This window comes from Hypanus sabinus, chromosome 31 (genome assembly GCF_030144855.1).
Source record: "Hypanus sabinus isolate sHypSab1 chromosome 31, sHypSab1.hap1, whole genome shotgun sequence".
Lineage (NCBI taxonomy): Eukaryota > Metazoa > Chordata > Chondrichthyes > Myliobatiformes > Dasyatidae > Hypanus > Hypanus sabinus.
This window is the reverse complement of record NC_082736.1, coordinates 35,714,196-35,736,695: the sequence shown is the minus strand read 5'-3', so window position 1 is coordinate 35,736,695 and position 22,500 is coordinate 35,714,196. Positions and strand designations below refer to the sequence as shown.

Here is a 22,500-nt window from a genome sequence, read left to right as displayed (position 1 = left end):
TCAGGTGTGCTGCTTTTTTTTGCTAATTTATATGTTTCTTTGGACTTGATACTATCCCTAATTTCCCTTGTCAGCCATGGGTGCACTACCTTCCCTGGTTTATTCTTTTGCCAAACTGCGATGAACAATTGTTGTAGTTCATCCATGCGATCTTTAAATGCTTGCCATTGCATATCCACCGTGAACCCTTTAAGTATCATTTGCCAGTCTATCTTAGCTAATTCACGTCTCATACCTTCAAAGTTACCCTTCTTTAAGTTCAGAACCTTTGTTTCTGAATTAACTATGTCACTCTCCATCTTAATGAAGAATTCCACCATATTATGGTCAGTCTTACCCAAGGGGCCTCACACGACAAGATTGCTAACTAACCCTCCCTCGTTGCTCAATACCCAATCTAGAATGGCTTGCTCTCTAGTTGGTTCCTCGACATGTTGGTTCAGAAAACCATCCTGCATACATTCCAAGCAATCCTCTTCCTCAGCACCCTTACCAATTTGGTTCACCCAATCTATACGTGGATTGAAGTCACCCATTATAATTACTGTTCCTTTATTGCGCACATTTCTAGTTTCCTGTTTAATGCCATCCCCAACCTCACTACTACTGTTAGGTGGCCTGTACACAACTCCCACCAGCGTTTTCTGCCCGTAGTGTTATGCAGCCCGACCACATTCTGCCACATGCACTTGCCTGGAAATCCAAAGGGATGCTAGAGACCGCTGTTTGCCACGACCCTTTGCTAGATAAACTAGACCCTTTGCTAGAAGTATTCAGTTGCTTTGCTCGCTGTGTCGGCCTCCAGCCAGAACTCACTAGGATTCACTGGCACCACCTTAAACTGGACGTGCCCGTGATGACTGCCGTTCCGTCCTCTGCTCTCGACAATGCCTCCCATTACCTGGGTGAGGAACAGCCGAAACGGAGGACAGTAAAAACAGCCGAGAGGTTCACCGGAGTCTCTAACCCCGGCACCCCAACATTTGTGACGTTTACCGGGAGTGTTCTACACGTAGGGCCCAAAGTATCGTTCAGGATCCCGGCCCACCGGTCCCACAAACTCGCTGACCCACGACCGTCAGGGAGGAGGGACAGGAGCACCAGGACTGGGACTGTCAGGCTGGGCAACAGCTTCCTCCCCCAGGCTGTGAGACTGACGAATACAGTGCCTCCACCGAGGTCTCGTCACCAGGACAGCGAGCTGCTTCCTGTTAACCTCAGCTGTGCACTGCATGCATCTTGAATGGTATTAACTTCTTTGTGGCAATATTTTGTTTTCTGTGTCGGGTGTGATGGATGTTCTGTGGGTGCACCGTGGTCCAGGAGGAATGCCGTTTTGTTAGGTTGTCAATACTGTATGTACAGTAGGATGCAGGTGGACTTCAACCATCCCTTCAATCCCATTTTCCCACAGATCCAGTGAGTGGAATCACGTCGATCCCGGCCACCGCAGGGAGATGCAGGTGAAGTTGGAGGACGGGGAGTTCTGGTGAGTTTGACGTGTCAGATTCACCGTGGCTGCAGGCAACACGGTCAGGCGGTGAGGACCGTCCGCCTCACAGATTTACTGACCACGGTGATGCTCCCTCCACACCGTCCCATCTCACACTCTCGGGGTCAGACACAGAGTGAAGCTCCCTCCACACAGACCCATCTCACACTCCCAGGATCAGACACAGAGTGAAGCTCCCTCCACACAGCCCCATCACACACTCCCGGGGTCAGACACAGAGTAGAAGCTCCCTCCACACTGTCCCATCACACACTCCCGGGGTTAGGCACAGAGTGAAGCTCCCTCCACACCGTCCCATCACACACTCCCGGGGTTAGGCACAGAGTGAAGCTCCCTCCACACCGTCCCATCTCACACACCCGGGGTCAGACACAGAGGGAATCTCCCTCCACACCGTCCCATCACACACTCCCGGGGTCAGACACAGAGTGAAGCTCCCTCCACACCGTCCCATCACACACTCCCGGGGTCAGACACAGAGTGAATCTCCCTCCACACCGTCCCATCACACACTCCCGGGGTCAGACACAGAGTGAATCTCCCTCCACACCGTCCCATCACACACTCCCGGGGTCAGACACAGAGTGAATCTCCCTCCGCACCGTCCCATCTCACACTCCCGGGGTCAGACACAGAGTGAAGCTCCCTCCACACCGTCCCATCACACACTCCCGGGGTCAGACACAGAGTGAATCTCCCTCCACACTGTCCCATCACACACTCCCGGGGTCAGACACAGAGTGAAGCTCCCTCCACACCGTCCCATCACACACTCCCGGGGTCAGACACAGAGTGAAGCTTCTTCCACACCGTCCCATCACACACTCCTGGGGTCAGACACAGAGTGAATCTCCCTCCACACCGTTCCATCACACACTCCCGGGGTCAGACACAGAGTGAATCTCCCTCCACACTGTCCCATCACACACTCCCGGGGTCAGACACAGAGTGAATCTCCCTCCACACTGTCCCATCACACACTCCCGGAGTCAGACACAGAATGAAGCTTCCTCCCCACTGTCCCATCACACACTTCCGGGGTCAGACACAGAGTGAATCTCCCTCCACACCGTCCCATTGCCCACTCCCGGGGTCAGACACAGAGTGAAGCTCCCTCCACACCGTCCCATCGCCCACTCCCGGGGTCAGACACAGAGTGAAGCTCCCTCCACACCGTCCCATCACACACTCCCGGGGTCAGACACAGAGTGAATCTCCCTCCGCACCGTCCCATCACACACTCCCGGGATCAGACACAGAGTGAATCTCCCTTCACACTGTCCCATCACACACTCCCGGGGTCAGACACAGAGTGAAGCTCCCTCCACACCGTCCCATCACACACTCCCGGGGTCAGACACAGAGTGAAGCTCCCTCCGCACCGTCCCATCACACACTCCAGGGGTCAGACACAGAGTGACGCTCCCTCCTCACCATCCCATCACACTCTCCCAGAGCAGCGATAGCAAAGATCAGGCTTAAAATAAAATTCTCTATTTGGTTAACCATTTCTGCAATCTGCCTTGGGTGTGTGTGGGAGATGTCAGAGGGTGTGTGAAGTCTGTGTTGGGTGTGTGTGGGAGATGTCGGAGGGTGTGTGAAGTCTGTCGGGTGTGTGTGGGAGATGTCGGAGGGTGTGTGAAGTCTGTCGGGTGTGTGTGGGAGATGTCGGAGGGTGTGTGATGTCTGTGTTTTGTGTGTGTGGAAGATGTCGGAGGGTGTGTGAAGACTGTGTCGGGTGTGTGTGGGAGATGTCGGAGGGTGTGTGAAGTCTGTGTCGGGTGTGTGTGGGAGATGTCGGAGGGTGTGTGAAGTCTGTGTCGGGTGGGTGTGGGACATGTCGGAGGGTGTGTGATGTCTGTGTTGGGTGTGTGTGGGAGATGTCGGAGGGTGTGTGAAGTCTGTGTCGGGTGTGTGTGGGAGATGTCGGAGGGTGTGTGAAGTCTGTGTCGGGTGTGTGTGGGAGATGTCGGAGGGTGTGTGAAGTCTGTGTCGGGTGTGTGTGGGAGATGTCGGAGGGTGTGTGAAGTCTGTGTCGGGTGTGTGTGGGAGATGTCGGAGGGTGTGTGAAGTCTGTGTCGGGTGTGTGTGGGAGATGTCGGAGGGTGTGTGAAGTCTGTGTCGGGTGTGTGTGGGAGATGTCGGAGTGGGAGATGTCGGAGGGTGTGTGAAGTCTGTGTTGGGTGTGTGTGGGAGATGTCGGAGGGTGTGTGAAGTCTGTGTTGGGTGTGTGTGGGACATGTCGGAGGGTGTGTGATGTCTGTGTTGGGTGTGTGTGGGAGATGTCGGAGGGTGTGTGATGTCTGTGTTGGGTGTGTGTGGGAGATGTCGGAGGGTGTGTGAAGTCTGTGTCGGGTGTGTGTGGGAGATGTCGGAGGGTGTGTGAAGTCTGTGTCGGGTGTGTGTGGGAGATGTCGGAGGGTGTGTGAAGTCTGTGTCGGGTGGGTGTGGGACATGTCGGAGGGTGTGTGAAGACTGTGTCGGGTGTGTGTGGGAGATGTCGGAGGGTGTGTGATGTCTGTGTTGGGTGTGTGTGGGAGATGTCGGTGTGGGAGATGTCGGAGGGTGTGTGATGTCTGTGTTGGGTGTGTGTGGGAGATGTCGGTGTGGGAGATGTCGGAGGGTGTGTGAATTCTGTGTTGGGTGTGTGTGGGAGATGTCGGAGGGTGTGTGAAGTCTGTGTTGGGTGTGTGTGGGAGATGTCGGAGGGTGTGTGAAGTCTGTGTCGGGTGTGTGTGGGAGATGTCGGAGGGTGTGTGATGTCTGTGTCGGGTGTGTGTGGGAGATGTCGGAGGGTGTGTGAAGTCTGTCGGGTGTGTGTGGCAGATGTCGGAGGGTGTGTGAAGTCTGTGTCGGGTGTGTGTGGGAGATGTCGGAGGGTGTGTGATGTCTGTGTCGGGTGTGTGTGGGAGATGTCGGAGGGTGTGTGATGTCTGTGTTGGGTGTGTGTGGGAGATGTCGGAGGGTGTGTGAAGTCTGTGTCGGGTGTGTGTGGGAGATGTCGGAGGGTGTGTGAAGTCTGTTGGGTGTGTGTGGGAGATGTCGGAGTGGGAGATGTCGGAGGGTGTGTGAAGTCTGTGTTGGGTGTGTGGGAGATGTCGGAGGGTGTGTGAAGTCTGTGTCGGGTGTGTGTGGGAGATGTCAGAGGGTGTGTGAAGTCTGTTGGGTGTGTGTGGGAGATGTCGGAGGGTGTGTGATGTCTGTGTCGGGTGTGTGGGAGATGTCGGAGTGGGAGATGTCGGAGGGTGTGTGAAGTCTGTGTCGGGTGTGTGTGGGAGATGTCGGAGTGGGAGATGTCGGAGGGTGTGTGAAGTCTGTGTCGGGTGTGTGTGGGAGATGTCGGAGGGTGTGTGATGTCTGTGTTGGGTGTGTGTGGGAGATGTCGGAGGGTGTGTGAAGTCTGTGTCGGGTGTGTGTGGGAGATGTCGGAGGGTGTGTGAAGTCTGTGTCGGGTGTGTGTGGGAGATGTCGGAGGGTGTGTGAAGTCTGTGTCGGGTGGGTGTGGGACATGTCGGAGGGTGTGTGATGTCTGTGTTGGGTGTGTGTGGGAGATGTCGGTGTGGGAGATGTCGGAGGGTGTGTGAATTCTGTGTTGGGTGTGTGTGGGAGATGTCGGAGGGAGTGTGAAGTCTGTGTTGGGTGTGTGTGGGAGATGTCGGAGGGTGTGTGATGTCTGTGTCGGGTGTGTGGGAGATGTCGGAGTGGGAGATGTCGGAGGGTGTGTGAAGTCTGTGTCGGGTGTGTGTGGGAGATGTCGGAGGGTGTGTGAAGTCTGTGTCGGGTGTGTGTGGGAGATGTCGGAGGGTGTGTGATGTCTGTGTTGGGTGTGTGTGGGAGATGTCGGAGGGTGTGTGAAGTCTGTGTCGGGTGTGTGTGGGAGATGTCGGAGGGTGTGTGAAGTCTGTGTCGGGTGTGTGTGGGAGATGTCGGAGGGTGTGTGAAGTCTGTGTCGGGTGGGTGTGGGACATGTCGGAGGGTGTGTGATGTCTGTGTTGGGTGTGTGTGGGAGATGTCGGTGTGGGAGATGTCGGAGGGTGTGTGAATTCTGTGTTGGGTGTGTGTGGGAGATGTCGGAGGGTGTGTGAAGTCTGTGTTGGGTGTGTGTGGGAGATGTCGGAGGGTGTGTGAAGTCTGTGTCGGGTGTGTGTGGGAGATGTCGGAGGGTGTGTGATGTCTGTGTCGGGTGTGTGTGGGAGATGTCGGAGGGTGTGTGAAGTCTGTCGGGTGTGTGTGGGAGATGTCGGAGGGTGTGTGAAGTCTGTGTCGGGTGTGTGTGGGAGATGTCGGAGGGTGTGTGATGTCTGTGTCGGGTGTGTGTGGGAGATGTCGGAGGGTGTGTGATGTCTGTGTTGGGTGTGTGTGGGAGATGTCGGAGGGTGTGTGAAGTCTGTGTCGGGTGTGTGTGGGAGATGTCGGAGGGTGTGTGAAGTCTGTTGGGTGTGTGTGGGAGATGTCGGAGTGGGAGATGTCGGAGGGTGTGTGAAGTCTGTGTTGGGTGTGTGGGAGATGTCGGAGGGTGTGTGAAGTCTGTGTCGGGTGTGTGTGGGAGATGTCGGAGGGTGTGTGAAGTCTGTTGGGTGTGTGTGGGAGATGTCGGAGGGTGTGTGATGTCTGTGTCGGGTGTGTGGGAGATGTCGGAGTGGGAGATGTCGGAGGGTGTGTGAAGTCTGTGTCGGGTGTGTGTGGGAGATGTCGGAGTGGGAGATGTCGGAGGGTGTGTGAAGTCTGTGTCGGGTGTGTGTGGGAGATGTCGGAGGGTGTGTGATGTCTGTGTTGGGTGTGTGTGGGAGATGTCGGAGTGGGAGATGTCGGAGGGTGTGTGAAGTCTGTGTCGGGTGTGTGTGGGAGATGTCGGAGGGTGTGTGAAGTCTGTGTCGGGTGTGTGTGGGAGATGTCGGAGGGTGTGTGATGTCTGTGTTGGGTGTGTGGGAGATGTCGGAGGGTGTGTGAAGTCTGTCGGGTGTGTGTGGGAGATGTCGGAGGGTGTGTGAAGTCTGTGTCGGGTGTGTGTGGGAGATGTCGGAGGGTGTGTGAAGTCTGTGTTGGGTGGGTGTGGGAGATGTCGGAGGGTGTGTGAAGTCTGTGTCGGGTGTGTGTGGGAGATGTCGGAGGGTGTGTGATGTCTGTGTTGGGTGTGTGTGGGAGATGTCGGAGGGTGTGTGAAGTCTGTGTCGGGTGTGTGTGGGAGATGTCGGAGGGTGTGTGAAGTCTGTGTTGGGTGTGTGTGGGAGATGTCGGAGGGTGTGTGAAGTCTGTGTCGGGTGTGTGTGGGAGATGTCGGAGGGTGTGTGAAGTCTGTGTTGGGTGTGTGTGGGAGATGTCGGAGGGTGTGTGAAGTCTGTGTCGGGTGTGTGGGAGATGTCGGAGGGTGTGTGATGTCTGTGTCGGGTGTGTGTGGGAGATGTCGGAGGGTGTGTGAAGTCTGTGTCGGGTGTGTGGGAGATGTCGGAGGGTGTGTGATGTCTGTGTCGGGTGTGTGTGGGAGATGTCGGAGGGTGTGTGAAGTCTGTCCGGTGTGTGTGGGAGATGTCGGAGGGTGTGTGAAGTCTGTGTTGGGTGTGTGTGGGAGATGTCGGAGGGTGTGTGAAGTCTGTGTTGGGTGGGTGGGAGATGTCGGAGGGTGTGTGAAGTCTGTGTCGGGTGGGTGTGGGAGATGTCGGAGGGTGTGTGAAGTCTGTGTCGGGTGTGTGTGGGAGATGTCGGAGGGTGTGTGATGTCTGTGTTGGGTGTGTGTGGGTGATGTCGGAGGGTGTGTGAAGTCTGTGTTGGGTGTGTGGGAGATGTCGGAGGGTGTGTGAAGTCTGTGTCGGGTGTGTGTGGGAGATGTCGGAGGGTGTGTGATGTCTGTGTCGGGTGTGTGGGAGATGTCGGAGGGTGTGTGATGTCTCTGTCGGGTGTGTGTGGGAGATGTCGGAGGGTGTGTGAAGTCTGTGTTGGGTGTGTGTGGGAGATGTCGGAGGGTGTGTGAAGTCTGTGTCGGGTGTGTGGGAGATGTCGGAGGGTGTGTGAAGTCTGTGTTGGGTGTGTGTGGGAGATGTCGGAGGGTGTGTGAAGTCTGTGTTGGGTGTGTGTGGGAGATGTCGGAGGGTGTGTGAAGTCTGTGTTGGGTGTGTGTGGGAGATGTCGGAGTGGGAGATGTCGGAGGGTGTGTGAAGTCTGTGTCGGGTGTGTGGGAGATGTCGGAGGGTGTGTGAAGTCTGTGTTGGGTGTGTGTGGGAGATGTCGGAGGGTGTGTGATGTCTGTGTCGGGTGTGTGTGGGAGATGTCGGAGGGTGTGTGAAGTCTGTGTTGGGTGTGTGTGGGAGATGTCGGAGGGTGTGTGAAGTCTGTCGGGTGTGTGTGGGAGATGTCGGAGGGTGTGTGAAGTCTGTGTCGGGTGTGTGGGAGATGTCGGAGGGTGTGTGAAGTCTGTGTTGGGTGTGTGTGGGAGATGTCGGAGGGTGTGTGAAGTCTGTGTTGGGTGTGTGGGAGATGTCGGAGGGTGTGTGAAGTCTGTGTCGGGTGTGTGTGGGAGATGTCGGAGGGTGTGTGATGTCTGTGTCGGGTGTGTGGGAGATGTCGGAGGGTGTGTGAAGTCTGTGTTGTGTGTGTGTGGGAGATGTCGGAGGGTGTGTGAAGTCTGTGTTGGGTGTGTGGGAGATGTCGGAGGGTGTGTGAAGTCTGTGTCGGGTGTGTGGGAGATGTCGGAGGGTGTGTGAAGTCTGTGTTGGGTGTGTGTGGGAGATGTCGGAGGGTGTGTGATGTCTGTGTCGGGTGTGTGTGGGAGATGTCGGAGGGTGTGTGAAGTCTGTGTTGGGTGTGTGTGGGAGATGTCGGAGGGTGTGTGAAGTCTGTCGGGTGTGTGTGGGAGATGTCGGAGGGTGTGTGAAGTCTGTGTCGGGTGTGTGTGGGAGATGTCGGAGGGTGTGTGAAGTCTGTGTTGGGTGTGTGGGAGATGTCGGAGGGTGTGTGAAGTCTGTGTCGGGTGTGTGTGGGAGATGTCGGAGGGTGTGTGAAGTCTGTGTCGGGTGTGTGTGGGAGATGTCGGAGTGGGAGATGTCGGAGGGTGTGTGAAGACTGTGTCGGGTGTGTGTGGGAGATGTCGGAGGGTGTGTGAAGTCTGTGTCGGGTGTGTGTGGGAGATGTCGGAGCGTGTGTGAAGTCTGTCGGGTGTGTGTGGGAGATGTCGGAGGGTGTGTGATGTCTGTGTCGGGTGTGTGTGGGAGATGTCGGAGGGTGTGTGAAGTCTGTGTCGGGTGTGTGGGAGATGTCGGAGGGTGTGTGATGTCTGTGTCGGGTGTGTGTGGGAGATGTCGGAGGGTGTGTGAAGTCTGTGTTGGGTGTGTGGGAGATGTCGGAGGGTGTGTGAAGTCTGTGTTGGGTGTGTGGGAGATGTCGGAGGGTGTGTGAAGTCTGTCGGGTGTGTGTGGGAGATGTCGGAGGGTGTGTGATGTCTGTGTTGGGTGTGTGGGAGATGTCGGAGGGTGTGTGAAGTCTGTGTTGGGTGTGTGGGAGATGTCGGAGGGTGTGTGAAGTCTGTGTTGGGTGTGTGTGGGAGATGTCGGAGGGTGTGTGAAGTCTGTGTTGGGTGTGTGGGAGATGTCGGAGGGTGTGTGATGTCTGTGTCGGGTGTGTGTGGGAGATGTCGGAGGGTGTGTGAAGTCTGTGTCGGGTGGGTGTGGGAGATGTCGGAGGGTGTGTGAAGTCTGTGTTGGGTGTGTGTGGGAGATGTCGGAGGGTGTGTGATGTCTGTGTCGGGTGTGTGTGGGAGATGTCGGAGGGTGTGTGAAGTCTGTGTCGGGTGTGTGTGGGAGATGTCGGAGGGTGTGTGAAGTCTGTGTTGGGTGTGTGGGAGATGTCGGAGGGTGTGTGAAGTCTGTGTCGGGTGTGGGTGGGAGATGTCGGAGGGTGTGTGAAGTCTGTGTCGGGTGTGTGTGGGAGATGTTGGAGCGTGTGTGAAGTCTGTGTCGGGTGTGTGTGGGAGATGTCGGAGGGTGTGTGAAGTCTGTGTCGGGTGTGTGTGGGAGATGTCGGAGTGGGAGATGTCGGAGGGTGTGTGAAGTCTGTGTCGGGTGTGTGTGGGAGATGTCGGAGGGTGTGTGAAGTCTGTGTCGGGTGGGTGGGAGATGTCGGAGGGTGTGTGAAGTCTGTGTCGGGTGTGTGTGGGAGATGTCGGAGGGTGTGTGAAGTCTGTGTCGGGTGTGTGTGGGAGATGTCGGAGTGGGAGATGTCGGAGGGTGTGTGAAGTCTGTGTCGGGTGTGTGTGGGAGATGTCGGAGGGTGTGTGAAGTCTGTGTTGGGTGTGTGGGAGATGTCGGAGGGTGTGTGAAGTCTGTGTTGGGTGTGTGTGGGAGATGTCGGAGGGTGTGTGAAGTCTGTGTTGGGTGGGTGGGAGATGTCGGAGGGTGTGTGAAGTCTGTGTCGGGTGGGTGTGGGAGATGTCGGAGGGTGTGTGAAGTCTGTGTCGGGTGTGTGTGGGAGATGTCGGAGGGTGTGTGATGTCTGTGTTGGGTGTGTGTGGGTGATGTCGGAGGGTGTGTGAAGTCTGTGTTGGGTGTGTGGGAGATGTCGGAGGGTGTGTGAAGTCTGTGTCGGGTGTGTGTGGGAGATGTCGGAGGGTGTGTGATGTCTGTGTCGGGTGTGTGGGAGATGTCGGAGGGTGTGTGATGTCTCTGTCGGGTGTGTGTGGGAGATGTCGGAGGGTGTGTGAAGTCTGTGTTGGGTGTGTGTGGGAGATGTCGGAGGGTGTGTGAAGTCTGTGTCGGGTGTGTGGGAGATGTCGGAGGGTGTGTGAAGTCTGTGTTGGGTGTGTGTGGGAGATGTCGGAGGGTGTGTGAAGTCTGTGTTGGGTGTGTGTGGGAGATGTCGGAGGGTGTGTGAAGTCTGTGTTGGGTGTGTGTGGGAGATGTCGGAGTGGGAGATGTCGGAGGGTGTGTGAAGTCTGTGTCGGGTGTGTGGGAGATGTTGGAGGGTGTGTGAAGTCTGTGTTGGGTGTGTGTGGGAGATGTCGGAGGGTGTGTGATGTCTGTGTCGGGTGTGTGTGGGAGATGTCGGAGGGTGTGTGAAGTCTGTGTTGGGTGTGTGTGGGAGATGTCGGAGGGTGTGTGAAGTCTGTCGGGTGTGTGTGGGAGATGTCGGAGGGTGTGTGAAGTCTGTGTCGGGTGTGTGGGAGATGTCGGAGGGTGTGTGATGTCTGTGTCGGGTGTGTGGGAGATGTCGGAGGGTGTGTGAAGTCTGTGTTGTGTGTGTGTGGGAGATGTCGGAGGGTGTGTGAAGTCTGTGTTGGGTGTGTGGGAGATGTCGGAGGGTGTGTGAAGTCTGTGTCGGGTGTGTGGGAGATGTCGGAGGGTGTGTGAAGTCTGTGTCGGGTGTGTGTGGGAGATGTCGGAGGGTGTGTGATGTCTGTGTCGGGTGTGTGTGGGAGATGTCGGAGGGTGTGTGAAGTCTGTGTTGGGTGTGTGTGGGAGATGTCGGAGGGTGTGTGAAGTCTGTCGGGTGTGTGTGGGAGATGTCGGAGGGTGTGTGAAGTCTGTCGGGTGTGTGTGGGAGATGTCGGAGGGTGTGTGATGTCTGTGTCGGGTGTGTGTGGGAGATGTCGGAGGGTGTGTGAAGTCTGTGTCGGGTGTGTGGGAGATGTCGGAGGGTGTGTGATGTCTGTGTCGGGTGTGTGTGGGAGATGTCGGAGGGTGTGTGAAGTCTGTGTTGGGTGTGTGGGAGATGTCGGAGGGTGTGTGAAGTCTGTGTTGGGTGTGTGGGAGATGTCGGAGGGTGTGTGAAGTCTGTCGGGTGTGTGTGGGAGATGTCGGAGGGTGTGTGATGTCTGTGTTGGGTGTGTGGGAGATGTCGGAGGGTGTGTGAAGTCTGTGTTGGGTGTGTGGGAGATGTCGGAGGGTGTGTGAAGTCTGTGTTGGGTGTGTGTGGGAGATGTCGGAGGGTGTGTGAAGTCTGTGTTGGGTGTGTGGGAGATGTCGGAGGGTGTGTGATGTCTGTGTCGGGTGTGTGTGGGAGATGTCGGAGGGTGTGTGAAGTCTGTGTCGGGTGGGTGTGGGAGATGTCGGAGGGTGTGTGAAGTCTGTGTTGGGTGTGTGTGGGAGATGTCGGAGGGTGTGTGATGTCTGTGTCGGGTGTGTGTGGGAGATGTCGGAGGGTGTGTGAAGTCTGTGTCGGGTGTGTGTGGGAGATGTCGGAGGGTGTGTGAAGTCTGTGTTGGGTGTGTGGGAGATGTCGGAGGGTGTGTGAAGTCTGTGTCGGGTGTGGGTGGGAGATGTCGGAGGGTGTGTGAAGTCTGTGTCGGGTGTGTGTGGGAGATGTTGGAGCGTGTGTGAAGTCTGTGTCGGGTGTGTGTGGGAGATGTCGGAGGGTGTGTGAAGTCTGTGTCGGGTGTGTGTGGGAGATGTCGGAGTGGGAGATGTCGGAGGGTGTGTGAAGTCTGTGTCGGGTGTGTGTGGGAGATGTCGGAGGGTGTGTGAAGTCTGTGTCGGGTGGGTGGGAGATGTCGGAGGGTGTGTGAAGTCTGTGTCGGGTGTGTGTGGGAGATGTCGGAGGGTGTGTGAAGTCTGTGTCGGGTGTGTGTGGGAGATGTCGGAGTGGGAGATGTCGGAGGGTGTGTGAAGTCTGTGTCGGGTGTGTGTGGGAGATGTCGGAGGGTGTGTGAAGTCTGTGTCGGGTGTGTGGGAGATGTCGGAGGGTGTGTGAAGTCTGTGTTGGGTGTGTGTGGGAGATGTCGGAGGGTGTGTGATGTCTGTGTCGGGTGTGTGTGGGAGATGTCGGAGGGTGTGTGAAGTCTGTGTCGGGTGTGTGTGGGAGATGTCGGAGTGGGAGATGTCGGAGGGTGTGTGAAGTCTGTGTCGGGTGTGTGTGGGAGATGTCGGAGGGTGTGTGAAGTCTGTGTCGGGTGTGTGTGGGAGATGTCGGAGGGTGTGTGAAGTCTGTGTTGGGTGTGTGGGAGATGTCGGAGGGTGTGTGAAGTCTGTGTCGGGTGTGTGTGGGAGATGTCGGAGGGTGTGTGAAGTCTGTGTCGGGTGTGTGTGGGAGATGTCGGAGGGTGTGTGAAGTCTGTGTCGGGTGTGTGTGGGAGATGTGGGAGGGTGTGTGAAGTCTGTGTCGGGTGTGTGTGGGAGATGTCGGAGGGTGTGTGAAGTCTGTGTTGGGTGTGTGGGAGATGTCGGAGGGTGTGTGAAGTCTGTCGGGTGTGTGTGGGAGATGTCGGAGGGTGTGTGAAGTCTGTGTTGGGTGTGTGTGGGAGATGTCGGAGTGGGAGATGTCGGAGGGTGTGTGAAGTCTGTGTTGGGTGTGTGTGGGAGATGTCGGAGTGGGAGATGTCGGAGGGTGTGTGATGTCTGTGTTGGGTGTGTGTGGGAGATGTCGGAGGGTGTGTGAAGTCTGTGTTGGGTGTGTGGGAGATGTCGGAGGGTGTGTGATGTCTGTGTTGGGTGTGTGGGAGATGTCGGAGGGTGTGTGATGTCTGTGTTGGGTGTGTGTGGGAGATGTCGGAGGGTGTGTGAAGTCTGTGTCGGGTGTGTGGGAGATGTCGGAGGGTGTGTGAAGTCTGTGTCGGGTGTGTGTGGGAGATGTCAGAGTGGGAGATGTCGGAGGGTGTGTGAAGTCTGTGTCGGGTGTGTGTGGGAGATGTCGGAGGGTGTGTGAAGTCTGTGTTGGGTGTGTGTGGGAGATGTCGGAGGGTGTGTGATGTCTGTGTCGGGTGTGTGTGGGAGATGTCGGAGTGGGAGATGTCGGAGGGTGTGTGATGTCTGTGTCGGGTGTGTGTGGGAGATGTCGGAGGGTGTGTGATGTCTGTATCGGGTGTGTGTGGGAGATGTCGGAGGGTGTGTGAAGTCTGTGTCGGGTGTGTGTGGGAGATGTCGGAGGGTGTGTGAAGTCTGTGTCGGGTGTGTGTGGGAGATGTCGGAGGGTGTGTGAAGTCTGTGTTGGGTGTGTGGGAGATGTCGGAGGGTGTGTGAAGTCTGTGTTGGGTGTGGGTGGGAGATGTCGGAGGGTGTGTGAAGTCTGTGTCGGGTGTGTGTGGGAGATGTCGGAGGGTGTGTGAAGTCTGTCGGGTGTGTGTGGGAGATGTCGGAGGGTGTGTGAAGTCTGTGTTGGGTGTGTGGGAGATGTCGGAGGGTGTGTGAAGTCTGTGTTGGGTGTGTGTGGGAGATGTCGGAGGGTGTGTGAAGTCTGTGTTGGGTGTGTGTGGGAGATGTCGGAGGGTGTGTGAATTCTGTGTTGGGTGTGTGTGGGAGATGTCGGAGGGTGTGTGAAGTCTGTGTTGGGTGTGTGTGGGAGATGTCGGAGGGTGTGTGAAGTCTGTGTCGGGTGTGTGTGGGAGATGTCGGAGGGTGTGTGATGTCTGTGTCGGGTGTGTGTGGGAGATGTCGGAGGGTGTGTGAAGTCTGTCGGGTGTGTGTGGGAGATGTCGGAGGGTGTGTGAAGTCTGTGTCGGGTGTCTGTGGGAGATGTCGGAGGGTGTGTGATGTCTGTGTCGGGTGTGTGTGGGAGATGTCGGAGGGTGTGTGATGTCTGTGTTGGGTGTGTGTGGGAGATGTCGGAGGGTGTGTGAAGTCTGTGTCGGGTGTGTGTGGGAGATGTCGGAGGGTGTGTGAAGTCTGTTGGGTGTGTGTGGGAGATGTCGGAGTGGGAGATGTCGGAGGGTGTGTGAAGTCTGTGTTGGGTGTGTGGGAGATGTCGGAGGGTGTGTGAAGTCTGTGTCGGGTGTGTGTGGGAGATGTCGGAGGGTGTGTGAAGTCTGTTGGGTGTGTGTGGGAGATGTCGGAGGGTGTGTGATGTCTGTGTCGGGTGTGTGGGAGATGTCGGAGTGGGAGATGTCGGAGGGTGTGTGAAGTCTGTGTCGGGTGTGTGTGGGAGATGTCGGAGTGGGAGATGTCGGAGGGTGTGTGAAGTCTGTGTCGGGTGTGTGTGGGAGATGTCGGAGGGTGTGTGATGTCTGTGTTGGGTGTGTGTGGGAGATGTCGGAGTGGGAGATGTCGGAGGGTGTGTGAAGTCTGTGTCGGGTGTGTGTGGGAGATGTCGGAGGGTGTGTGAAGTCTGTGTCGGGTGTGTGTGGGAGATGTCGGAGGGTGTGTGAAGTCTGTGTCGGGTGTGTGTGGGAGATGTCGGAGGGTGTGTGAAGTCTGTCGGGTGTGTGTGGGAGATGTCGGAGGGTGTGTGAAGTCTGTCGGGTGTGTGTGGGAGATGTCGGAGGGTGTGTGAAGTCTGTGTCGGGTGTGTGTGGGAGATGTCGGAGTGGGAGATGTCGGAGGGTGTGTGATGTCTGTGTTGGGTGTGTGGGAGATGTCGGAGGGTGTGTGATGTCTGTGTCGGGTGTGTGTGGGAGATGTCGGAGGGTGTGTGATGTCTGTGTTGGGTGTGTGGGAGATGTCGGAGGGTGTGTGAAGTCTGTCGGGTGTGTGTGGGAGATGTCGGAGGGTGTGTGAAGTCTGTGTCGGGTGTGTGTGGGAGATGTCGGAGGGTGTGTGAAGTCTGTGTTGGGTGGGTGTGGGAGATGTCGGAGGGTGTGTGAAGTCTGTGTCGGGTGTGTGTGGGAGATGTCGGAGGGTGTGTGATGTCTGTGTTGGGTGTGTGTGGGAGATGTCGGAGGGTGTGTGAAGTCTGTGTCGGGTGTGTGTGGGAGATGTCGGAGGGTGTGTGAAGTCTGTGTTGGGTGTGTGTGGGAGATGTCGGAGGGTGTGTGAAGTCTGTGTCGGGTGTGTGTGGAGATGTCGGAGGGTGTGTGAAGTCTGTGTTGGGTGTGTGTGGGAGATGTCGGAGGGTGTGTGAAGTCTGTGTCGGGTGTGTGGGAGATGTCGGAGGGTGTGTGATGTCTGTGTCGGGTGTGTGTGGGAGATGTCGGAGGGTGTGTGAAGTCTGTGTCGGGTGTGTGGGAGATGTCGGAGGGTGTGTGATGTCTGTGTCGGGTGTGTGTGGGAGATGTCGGAGGGTGTGTGAAGTCTGTCCGGTGTGTGTGGGAGATGTCGGAGGGTCTGTGAAGTCTGTGTTGGGTGTGTGTGGGAGATGTCGGAGGGTGTGTGAAGTCTGTGTTGGGTGGGTGGGAGATGTCGGAGGGTGTGTGAAGTCTGTGTCGGGTGGGTGTGGGAGATGTCGGAGGGTGTGTGAAGTCTGTGTCGGGTGTGTGTGGGAGATGTCGGAGGGTGTGTGATGTCTGTGTTGGGTGTGTGTGGGTGATGTCGGAGGGTGTGTGAAGTCTGTGTTGGGTGTGTGGGAGATGTCGGAGGGTGTGTGAAGTCTGTGTCGGGTGTGTGTGGGAGATGTCGGAGGGTGTGTGATGTCTGTGTCGGGTGTGTGGGAGATGTCGGAGGGTGTGTGATGTCTCTGTCGGGTGTGTGTGGGAGATGTCGGAGGGTGTGTGAAGTCTGTGTTGGGTGTGTGTGGGAGATGTCGGAGGGTGTGTGAAGTCTGTGTCGGGTGTGTGGGAGATGTCGGAGGGTGTGTGAAGTCTGTGTTGGGTGTGTGTGGGAGATGTCGGAGGGTGTGTGAAGTCTGTGTTGGGTGTGTGTGGGAGATGTCGGAGGGTGTGTGAAGTCTGTGTTGGGTGTGTGTGGGAGATGTCGGAGTGGGAGATGTCGGAGGGTGTGTGAAGTCTGTGTCGGTGTGTGTGGGAGATGTCGGAGGGTGTGTGAAGTCTGTGTTGGGTGTGTGTGGGAGATGTCGGAGGGTGTGTGATGTCTGTGTCGGGTGTGTGTGGGAGATGTCGGAGGGTGTGTGAAGTCTGTGTTGGGTGTGTGTGGGAGATGTCGGAGGGTGTGTGAAGTCTGTCGGGTGTGTGTGGGAGATGTCGGAGGGTGTGTGAAGTCTGTGTCGGGTGTGTGGGAGATGTCGGAGGGTGTGTGAAGTCTGTGTTGGGTGTGTGTGGGAGATGTCGGAGGGTGTGTGAAGTCTGTGTTGGGTGTGTGGGAGATGTCGGAGGGTGTGTGAAGTCTGTGTCGGGTGTGTGTGGGAGATGTCGGAGGGTGTGTGATGTCTGTGTCGGGTGTGTGGGAGATGTCGGAGGGTGTGTGAAGTCTGTGTTGTGTGTGTGTGGGAGATGTCGGAGGGTGTGTGAAGTCTGTGTTGGGTGTGTGGGAGATGTCGGAGGGTGTGTGAAGTCTGTGTCGGGTGTGTGGGAGATGTCGGAGGGTGTGTGAAGTCTGTGTTGGGTGTGTGTGGGAGATGTCGGAGGGTGTGTGATGTCTGTGTCGGGTGTGTGTGGGAGATGTCGGAGGGTGTGTGAAGTCTGTGTTGGGTGTGTGTGGGAGATGTCGGAGGGTGTGTGAAGTCTGTCGGGTGTGTGTGGGAGATGTCGGAGGGTGTGTGAAGTCTGTGTCGGGTGTGTGTGGGAGATGTCGGAGGGTGTGTGAAGTCTGTGTTGGGTGTGTGGGAGATGTCGGAGGGTGTGTGAAGTCTGTGTCGGGTGTGTGTGGGAGATGTCGGAGGGTGTGTGAAGTCTGTGTCGGGTGTGTGTGGGAGATGTCGGAGTGGGAGATGTCGGAGGGTGTGTGAAGACTGTGTCGGGTGTGTGTGGGAGATGTCGGAGGGTGTGTGAAGTCTGTGTCGGGTGTGTGTGGGAGATGTCGGAGGGTGTGTGAAGTCTGTCGGGTGTGTGTGGGAGATGTCGGAGGGTGTGTGATGTCTGTGTCGGGTGTGTGTGGGAGATGTCGGAGGGTGTGTGAAGTCTGTGTTGGGTGTGTGGGAGATGTCGGAGGGTGTGTGAAGTCTGTGTTGGGTGTGTGGGAGATGTCGGAGGGTGTGTGAAGTCTGTCGGGTGTGTGTGGGAGATGTCGGAGGGTGTGTGATGTCTGTGTTGGGTGTGTGGGAGATGTCGGAGGGTGTGTGAAGTCTGTGTTGGGTGTGTGGGAGATGTCGGAGGGTGTGTGAAGTCTGTGTTGGGTGTGTGTGGGAGATGTCGGAGGGTGTGTGAAGTCTGTGTTGGGTGTGTGGGAGATGTCGGAGGGTGTGTGATGTCTGTGTCGGGTGTGTGTGGGAGATGTCGGAGGGTGTGTGAAGTCTGTGTCGGGTGGGTGTGGGAGATGTCGGAGGGTGTGTGAAGTCTGTGTTGGGTGTGTGTGGGAGATGTCGGAGGGTGTGTGATGTCTGTGTCGGGTGTGTGTGGGAGATGTCGGAGGGTGTGTGAAGTCTGTGTCGGGTGTGTGTGGGAGATGTCGGAGGGTGTGTGAAGTCTGTGTTGGGTGTGTGGGAGATGTCGGAGGGTGTGTGAAGTCTGTGTCGGGTGTGGGTGGGAGATGTCGGAGGGTGTGTGAAGTCTGTGTCGGGTGTGTGTGGGAGATGTTGGAGCGTGTGTGAAGTCTGTGTCGGGTGTGTGTGGGAGATGTCGGAGGGTGTGTGAAGTCTGTGTCGGGTGTGTGTGGGAGATGTCGGAGTGGGAGATGTCGGAGGGTGTGTGAAGTCTGTGTCGGGTGTGTGTGGGAGATGTCGGAGGGTGTGTGAAGTCTGTGTCGGGTGGGTGGGAGATGTCGGGGGGTGTGTGAAGTCTGTGTCGGGTGTGTGTGGGAGATGTCGGAGGGTGTGTGAAGTCTGTGTCGGGTGTGTGTGGGAGATGTCGGAGTGGGAGATGTCGGAGGGTGTGTGAAGTCTGTGTCGGGTGTGTGTGGGAGATGTCGGAGGGTGTGTGAAGTCTGTGTTGGGTGTGTGGGAGATGTCGGAGGGTGTGTGAAGTCTGTGTTGGGTGTGTGTGGGAGATGTCGGAGGGTGTGTGAAGTCTGTGTTGGGTGGGTGGGAGATGTCAGAGGGTGTGTGAAGTCTGTGTCGGGTGGGTGTGGGAGATGTCGGAGGGTGTGTGAAGTCTGTGTCGGGTGTGTGTGGGAGATGTCGGAGGGTGTGTGATGTCTGTGTTGGGTGTGTGTGGGTGATGTCGGAGGGTGTGTGAAGTCTGTGTTGGGTGTGTGGGAGATGTCGGAGGGTGTGTGAAGTCTGTGTCGGGTGTGTGTGGGAGATGTCGGAGGGTGTGTGATGTCTGTGTCGGGTGTGTGGGAGATGTCGGAGGGTGTGTGATGTCTCTGTCGGGTGTGTGTGGGAGATGTCGGAGGGTGTGTGAAGTCTGTGTTGGGTGTGTGTGGGAGATGTCGGAGGGTGTGTGAAGTCTGTGTCGGGTGTGTGGGAGATGTCGGAGGGTGTGTGAAGTCTGTGTTGGGTGTGTGTGGGAGATGTCGGAGGGTGTGTGAAGTCTGTGTTGGGTGTGTGTGGGAGATGTCGGAGGGTGTGTGAAGTCTGTGTTGGGTGTGTGTGGGAGATGTCGGAGTGGGAGATGTCGGAGGGTGTGTGAAGTCTGTGTCGGGTGTGTGGGAGATGTCGGAGGGTGTGTGAAGTCTGTGTTGGGTGTGTGTGGGAGATGTCGGAGGGTGTGTGATGTCTGTGTCGGGTGTGTGTGGGAGATGTCGGAGGGTGTGTGAAGTCTGTGTTGGGTGTGTGTGGGAGATGTCGGAGGGTGTGTGAAGTCTGTCGGGTGTGTGTGGGAGATGTCGGAGGGTGTGTGAAGTCTGTGTCGGGTGTGTGGGAGATGTCGGAGGGTGTGTGAAGTCTGTGTTTGGTGTGTGTGGGAGATGTCGGAGGGTGTGTGAAGTCTGTGTTGGGTGTGTGGGAGATGTCGGAGGGTGTGTGAAGTCTGTGTCGGGTGTGTGTGGGAGATGTCGGAGGGTGTGTGATGTCTGTGTCGGGTGTGTGGGAGATGTCGGAGGGTGTGTGAAGTCTGTGTTGTGTGTGTGTGGGAGATGTCGGAGGGTGTGTGAAGTCTGTGTTGGGTGTGTGGGAGATGTCGGAGGGTGTGTGAAGTCTGTGTCGGGTGTGTGGGAGATGTCGGAGGGTGTGTGAAGTCTGTGTTGGGTGTGTGTGGGAGATGTCGGAGGGTGTGTGATGTCTGTGTCGGGTGTGTGTGGGAGATGTCGGAGGGTGTGTGAAGTCTGTGTTGGGTGTGTGTGGGAGATGTCGGAGGGTGTGTGAAGTCTGTCGGGTGTGTGTGGGAGATGTCGGAGGGTGTGTGAAGTCTGTCGGGTGTGTGTGGGAGATGTCGGAGGGTGTGTGATGTCTGTGTCGGGTGTGTGTGGGAGATGTCGGAGGGTGTGTGAAGTCTGTGTCGGGTGTGTGGGAGATGTCGGAGGGTGTGTGATGTCTGTGTCGGGTGTGTGTGGGAGATGTCGGAGGGTGTGTGAAGTCTGTGTTGGGTGTGTGTGGAGATGTCGGAGGGTGTGTGAAGTCTGTGTTGGGTGTGTGGGAGATGTCGGAGGGTGTGTGAAGTCTGTCGGGTGTGTGTGGGAGATGTCGGAGGGTGTGTGATGTCTGTGTTGGGTGTGTGGGAGATGTCGGAGGGTGTGTGAAGTCTGTGTTGGGTGTGTGGGAGATGTCGGAGGGTGTGTGAAGTCTGTGTTGGGTGTGTGTGGGAGATGTCGGAGGGTGTGTGAAGTCTGTGTTGGGTGTGTGGGAGATGTCGGAGGGTGTGTGATGTCTGTGTCGGGTGTGTGTGGGAGATGTCGGAGGGTGTGTGAAGTCTGTGTCGGGTGGGTGTGGGAGATGTCGGAGGGTGTGTGAAGTCTGTGTTGGGTGTGTGTGGGAGATGTCGGAGGGTGTGTGATGTCTGTGTCGGGTGTGTGTGGGAGATGTCGGAGGGTGTGTGAAGTCTGTGTCGGGTGTGTGTGGGAGATGTCGGAGGGTGTGTGAAGTCTGTGGTGGGTGTGTGGGAGATGTCGGAGGGTGTGTGAAGTCTGTGTCGGGTGTGGGTGGGAGATGTCGGAGGGTGTGTGAAGTCTGTGTCGGGTGTGTGTGGGAGATGTTGGAGCGTGTGTGAAGTCTGTGTCGGGTGTGTGTGGGAGATGTCGGAGGGTGTGTGAAGTCTGTGTCGGGTGTGTGTGGGAGATGTCGGAGTGGGAGATGTCGGAGGGTGTGTGAAGTCTGTGTCGGGTGTGTGTGGGAGATGTCGGAGGGTGTGTGAAGTCTGTGTCGGGTGGGTGGGAGATGTCGGAGGGTGTGTGAAGTCTGTGTCGGGTGTGTGTGGGAGATGTCGGAGGGTGTGTGAAGTCTGTGTCGGGTGTGTGTGGGAGATGTCGGAGTGGAGATGTCGGAGGGTGTGTGAAGTCTGTGTCGGGTGTGTGTGGGAGATGTCGGAGGGTGTGTGAAGTCTGTGTCGGGTGTGTGGGAGATGTCGGAGGGTGTGTGAAGTCTGTGTTGGGTGTGTGTGGGAGATGTCGGAGGGTGTGTGATGTCTGTGTCGGGTGTGTGTGGGAGATGTCGGAGGGTGTGTGAAGTCTGTGTCGGGTGTGTGTGGGAGATGTCGGAGTGGGAGATGTCGGAGGGTGTGTGAAGTCTGTGTCGGGTGTGTGTGGGAGATGTCGGAGGGTGTGTGAAGTCTGTGTCGGGTGTGTGTGGGAGATGTCGGAGGGTGTGTGAAGTCTGTGTTGGGTGTGTGGGAGATGTCGGAGGGTGTGTGAAGTCTGTGTCGGGTGTGTGTGGGAGATGTCGGAGGGTGTGTGAAGTCTGTGTCGGGTGTGTGTGGGAGATGTCGGAGGGTGTGTGAAGTCTGTGTCGGGTGTGTGTGGGAGATGTCGGAGGGTGTGTGAAGTCTGTGTCGGGTGTGTGTGGGAGATGTCGGAGGGTGTGTGAAGTCTGTGTTGGGTGTGTGGGAGATGTCGGAGGGTGTGTGAAGTCTGTCGGGTGTGTGTGGGAGATGTCGGAGGGTGTGTGAAGTCTGTGTTGGGTGTGTGTGGGAGATGTCGGAGTGGGAGATGTCGGAGGGTGTGTGAAGTCTGTGTTGGGTGTGTGTGGGAGATGTCGGAGTGGGAGATGTCGGAGGGTGTGTGATGTCTGTGTTGGGTGTGTGTGGGAGATGTCGGAGGGTGTGTGAAGTCTGTGTTGGGTGTGTGGGAGATGTCGGAGGGTGTGTGATGTCTGTGTTGGGTGTGTGGGAGATGTCGGAGGGTGTGTGAAGTCTGTGTCGGGTGTGTGTGGGAGATGTCAGAGTGGGAGATGTCGGAGGGTGTGTGAAGTCTGTGTCGGGTGTGTGTGGGAGATGTCGGAGGGTGTGTGAAGTCTGTGTTGGGTGTGTGTGGGAGATGTCGGAGGGTGTGTGATGTCTGTGTCGGGTGTGTGTGGGAGATGTCGGAGTGGGAGATGTCGGAGGGTGTGTGATGTCTGTGTCGGGTGTGTGTGGGAGATGTCGGAGGGTGTGTGATGTCTGTATCGGGTGTGTGTGGGAGATGTCGGAGGGTGTGTGAAGTCTGTGTCGGGTGTGTGTGGGAGATGTCGGAGGGTGTGTGAAGTCTGTGTCGGGTGTGTGTGGGAGATGTCGGAGGGTGTGTGAAGTCTGTGTTGGGTGTGTGGGAGATGTCGGAGGGTGTGTGAAGTCTGTGTTGGGTGTGGGTGGGAGATGTCGGAGGGTGTGTGAAGTCTGTGTCGGGTGTGTGTGGGAGATGTCGGAGGGTGTGTGAAGTCTGTCGGGTGTGTGTGGGAGATGTCGGAGGGTGTGTGAAGTCTGTCGGGTGTGTGTGGGAGATGTCGGAGGGTGTGTGAAGTCTGTGTCGGGTGTGTGTGGGAGATGTCGGAGGGTGTGTGAAGTCTGTGTCGGGGGTGTGTGGGAGATGTCGGAGGGTGTGTGAAGTCTGTCGGGTGTGTGTGGGAGATGTCGGAGGGTGTGTGAAGTCTGTGTTGGGTGTGTGGGAGATGTCGGAGGGTGTGTGAAGTCTGTCGGGTGTGTGTGGGAGATGTCGGAGGGTGTGTGAAGTCTGTGTTGGGTGTGTGTGGGAGATGTCGGAGTGGGAGATGTCGGAGGGTGTGTGAAGTCTGTGTTGGGTGTGTGTGGGAGATGTCGGAGTGGGAGATGTCGGAGGGTGTGTGATGTCTGTGTTGGGTGTGTGTGGGAGATGTCGGAGGGTGTGTGAAGTCTGTGTTGGGTGTGTGGGAGATGTCGGAGGGTGTGTGATGTCTGTGTTGGGTGTGTGGGAGATGTCGGAGGGTGTGTGATGTCTGTGTTGGGTGTGTGTGGGAGATGTCGGAGGGTGTGTGAAGTCTGTCGG

The 22,500-nt window shown here is 57.0% G+C and overlaps 1 protein-coding gene across 4 annotated transcripts in view; it reads left to right on the top strand.

The window, feature by feature from the left end:
• LOC132384086 (calpain-1 catalytic subunit-like) overlaps window positions 1-22,500 on the top strand; it is a 108,060-nt gene that overhangs the window by 62,741 nt on the left and 22,819 nt on the right. For all 4 annotated transcript variants that reach the window (XM_059955418.1, XM_059955416.1, XM_059955419.1 and 1 more), the window contains one exon: window positions 1,415-1,489. In XM_059955418.1, the coding sequence (XP_059811401.1) occupies window positions 1,415-1,489 (75 nt within the window). The remainder of the gene's footprint in view (window positions 1-1,414; window positions 1,490-22,500) is intronic.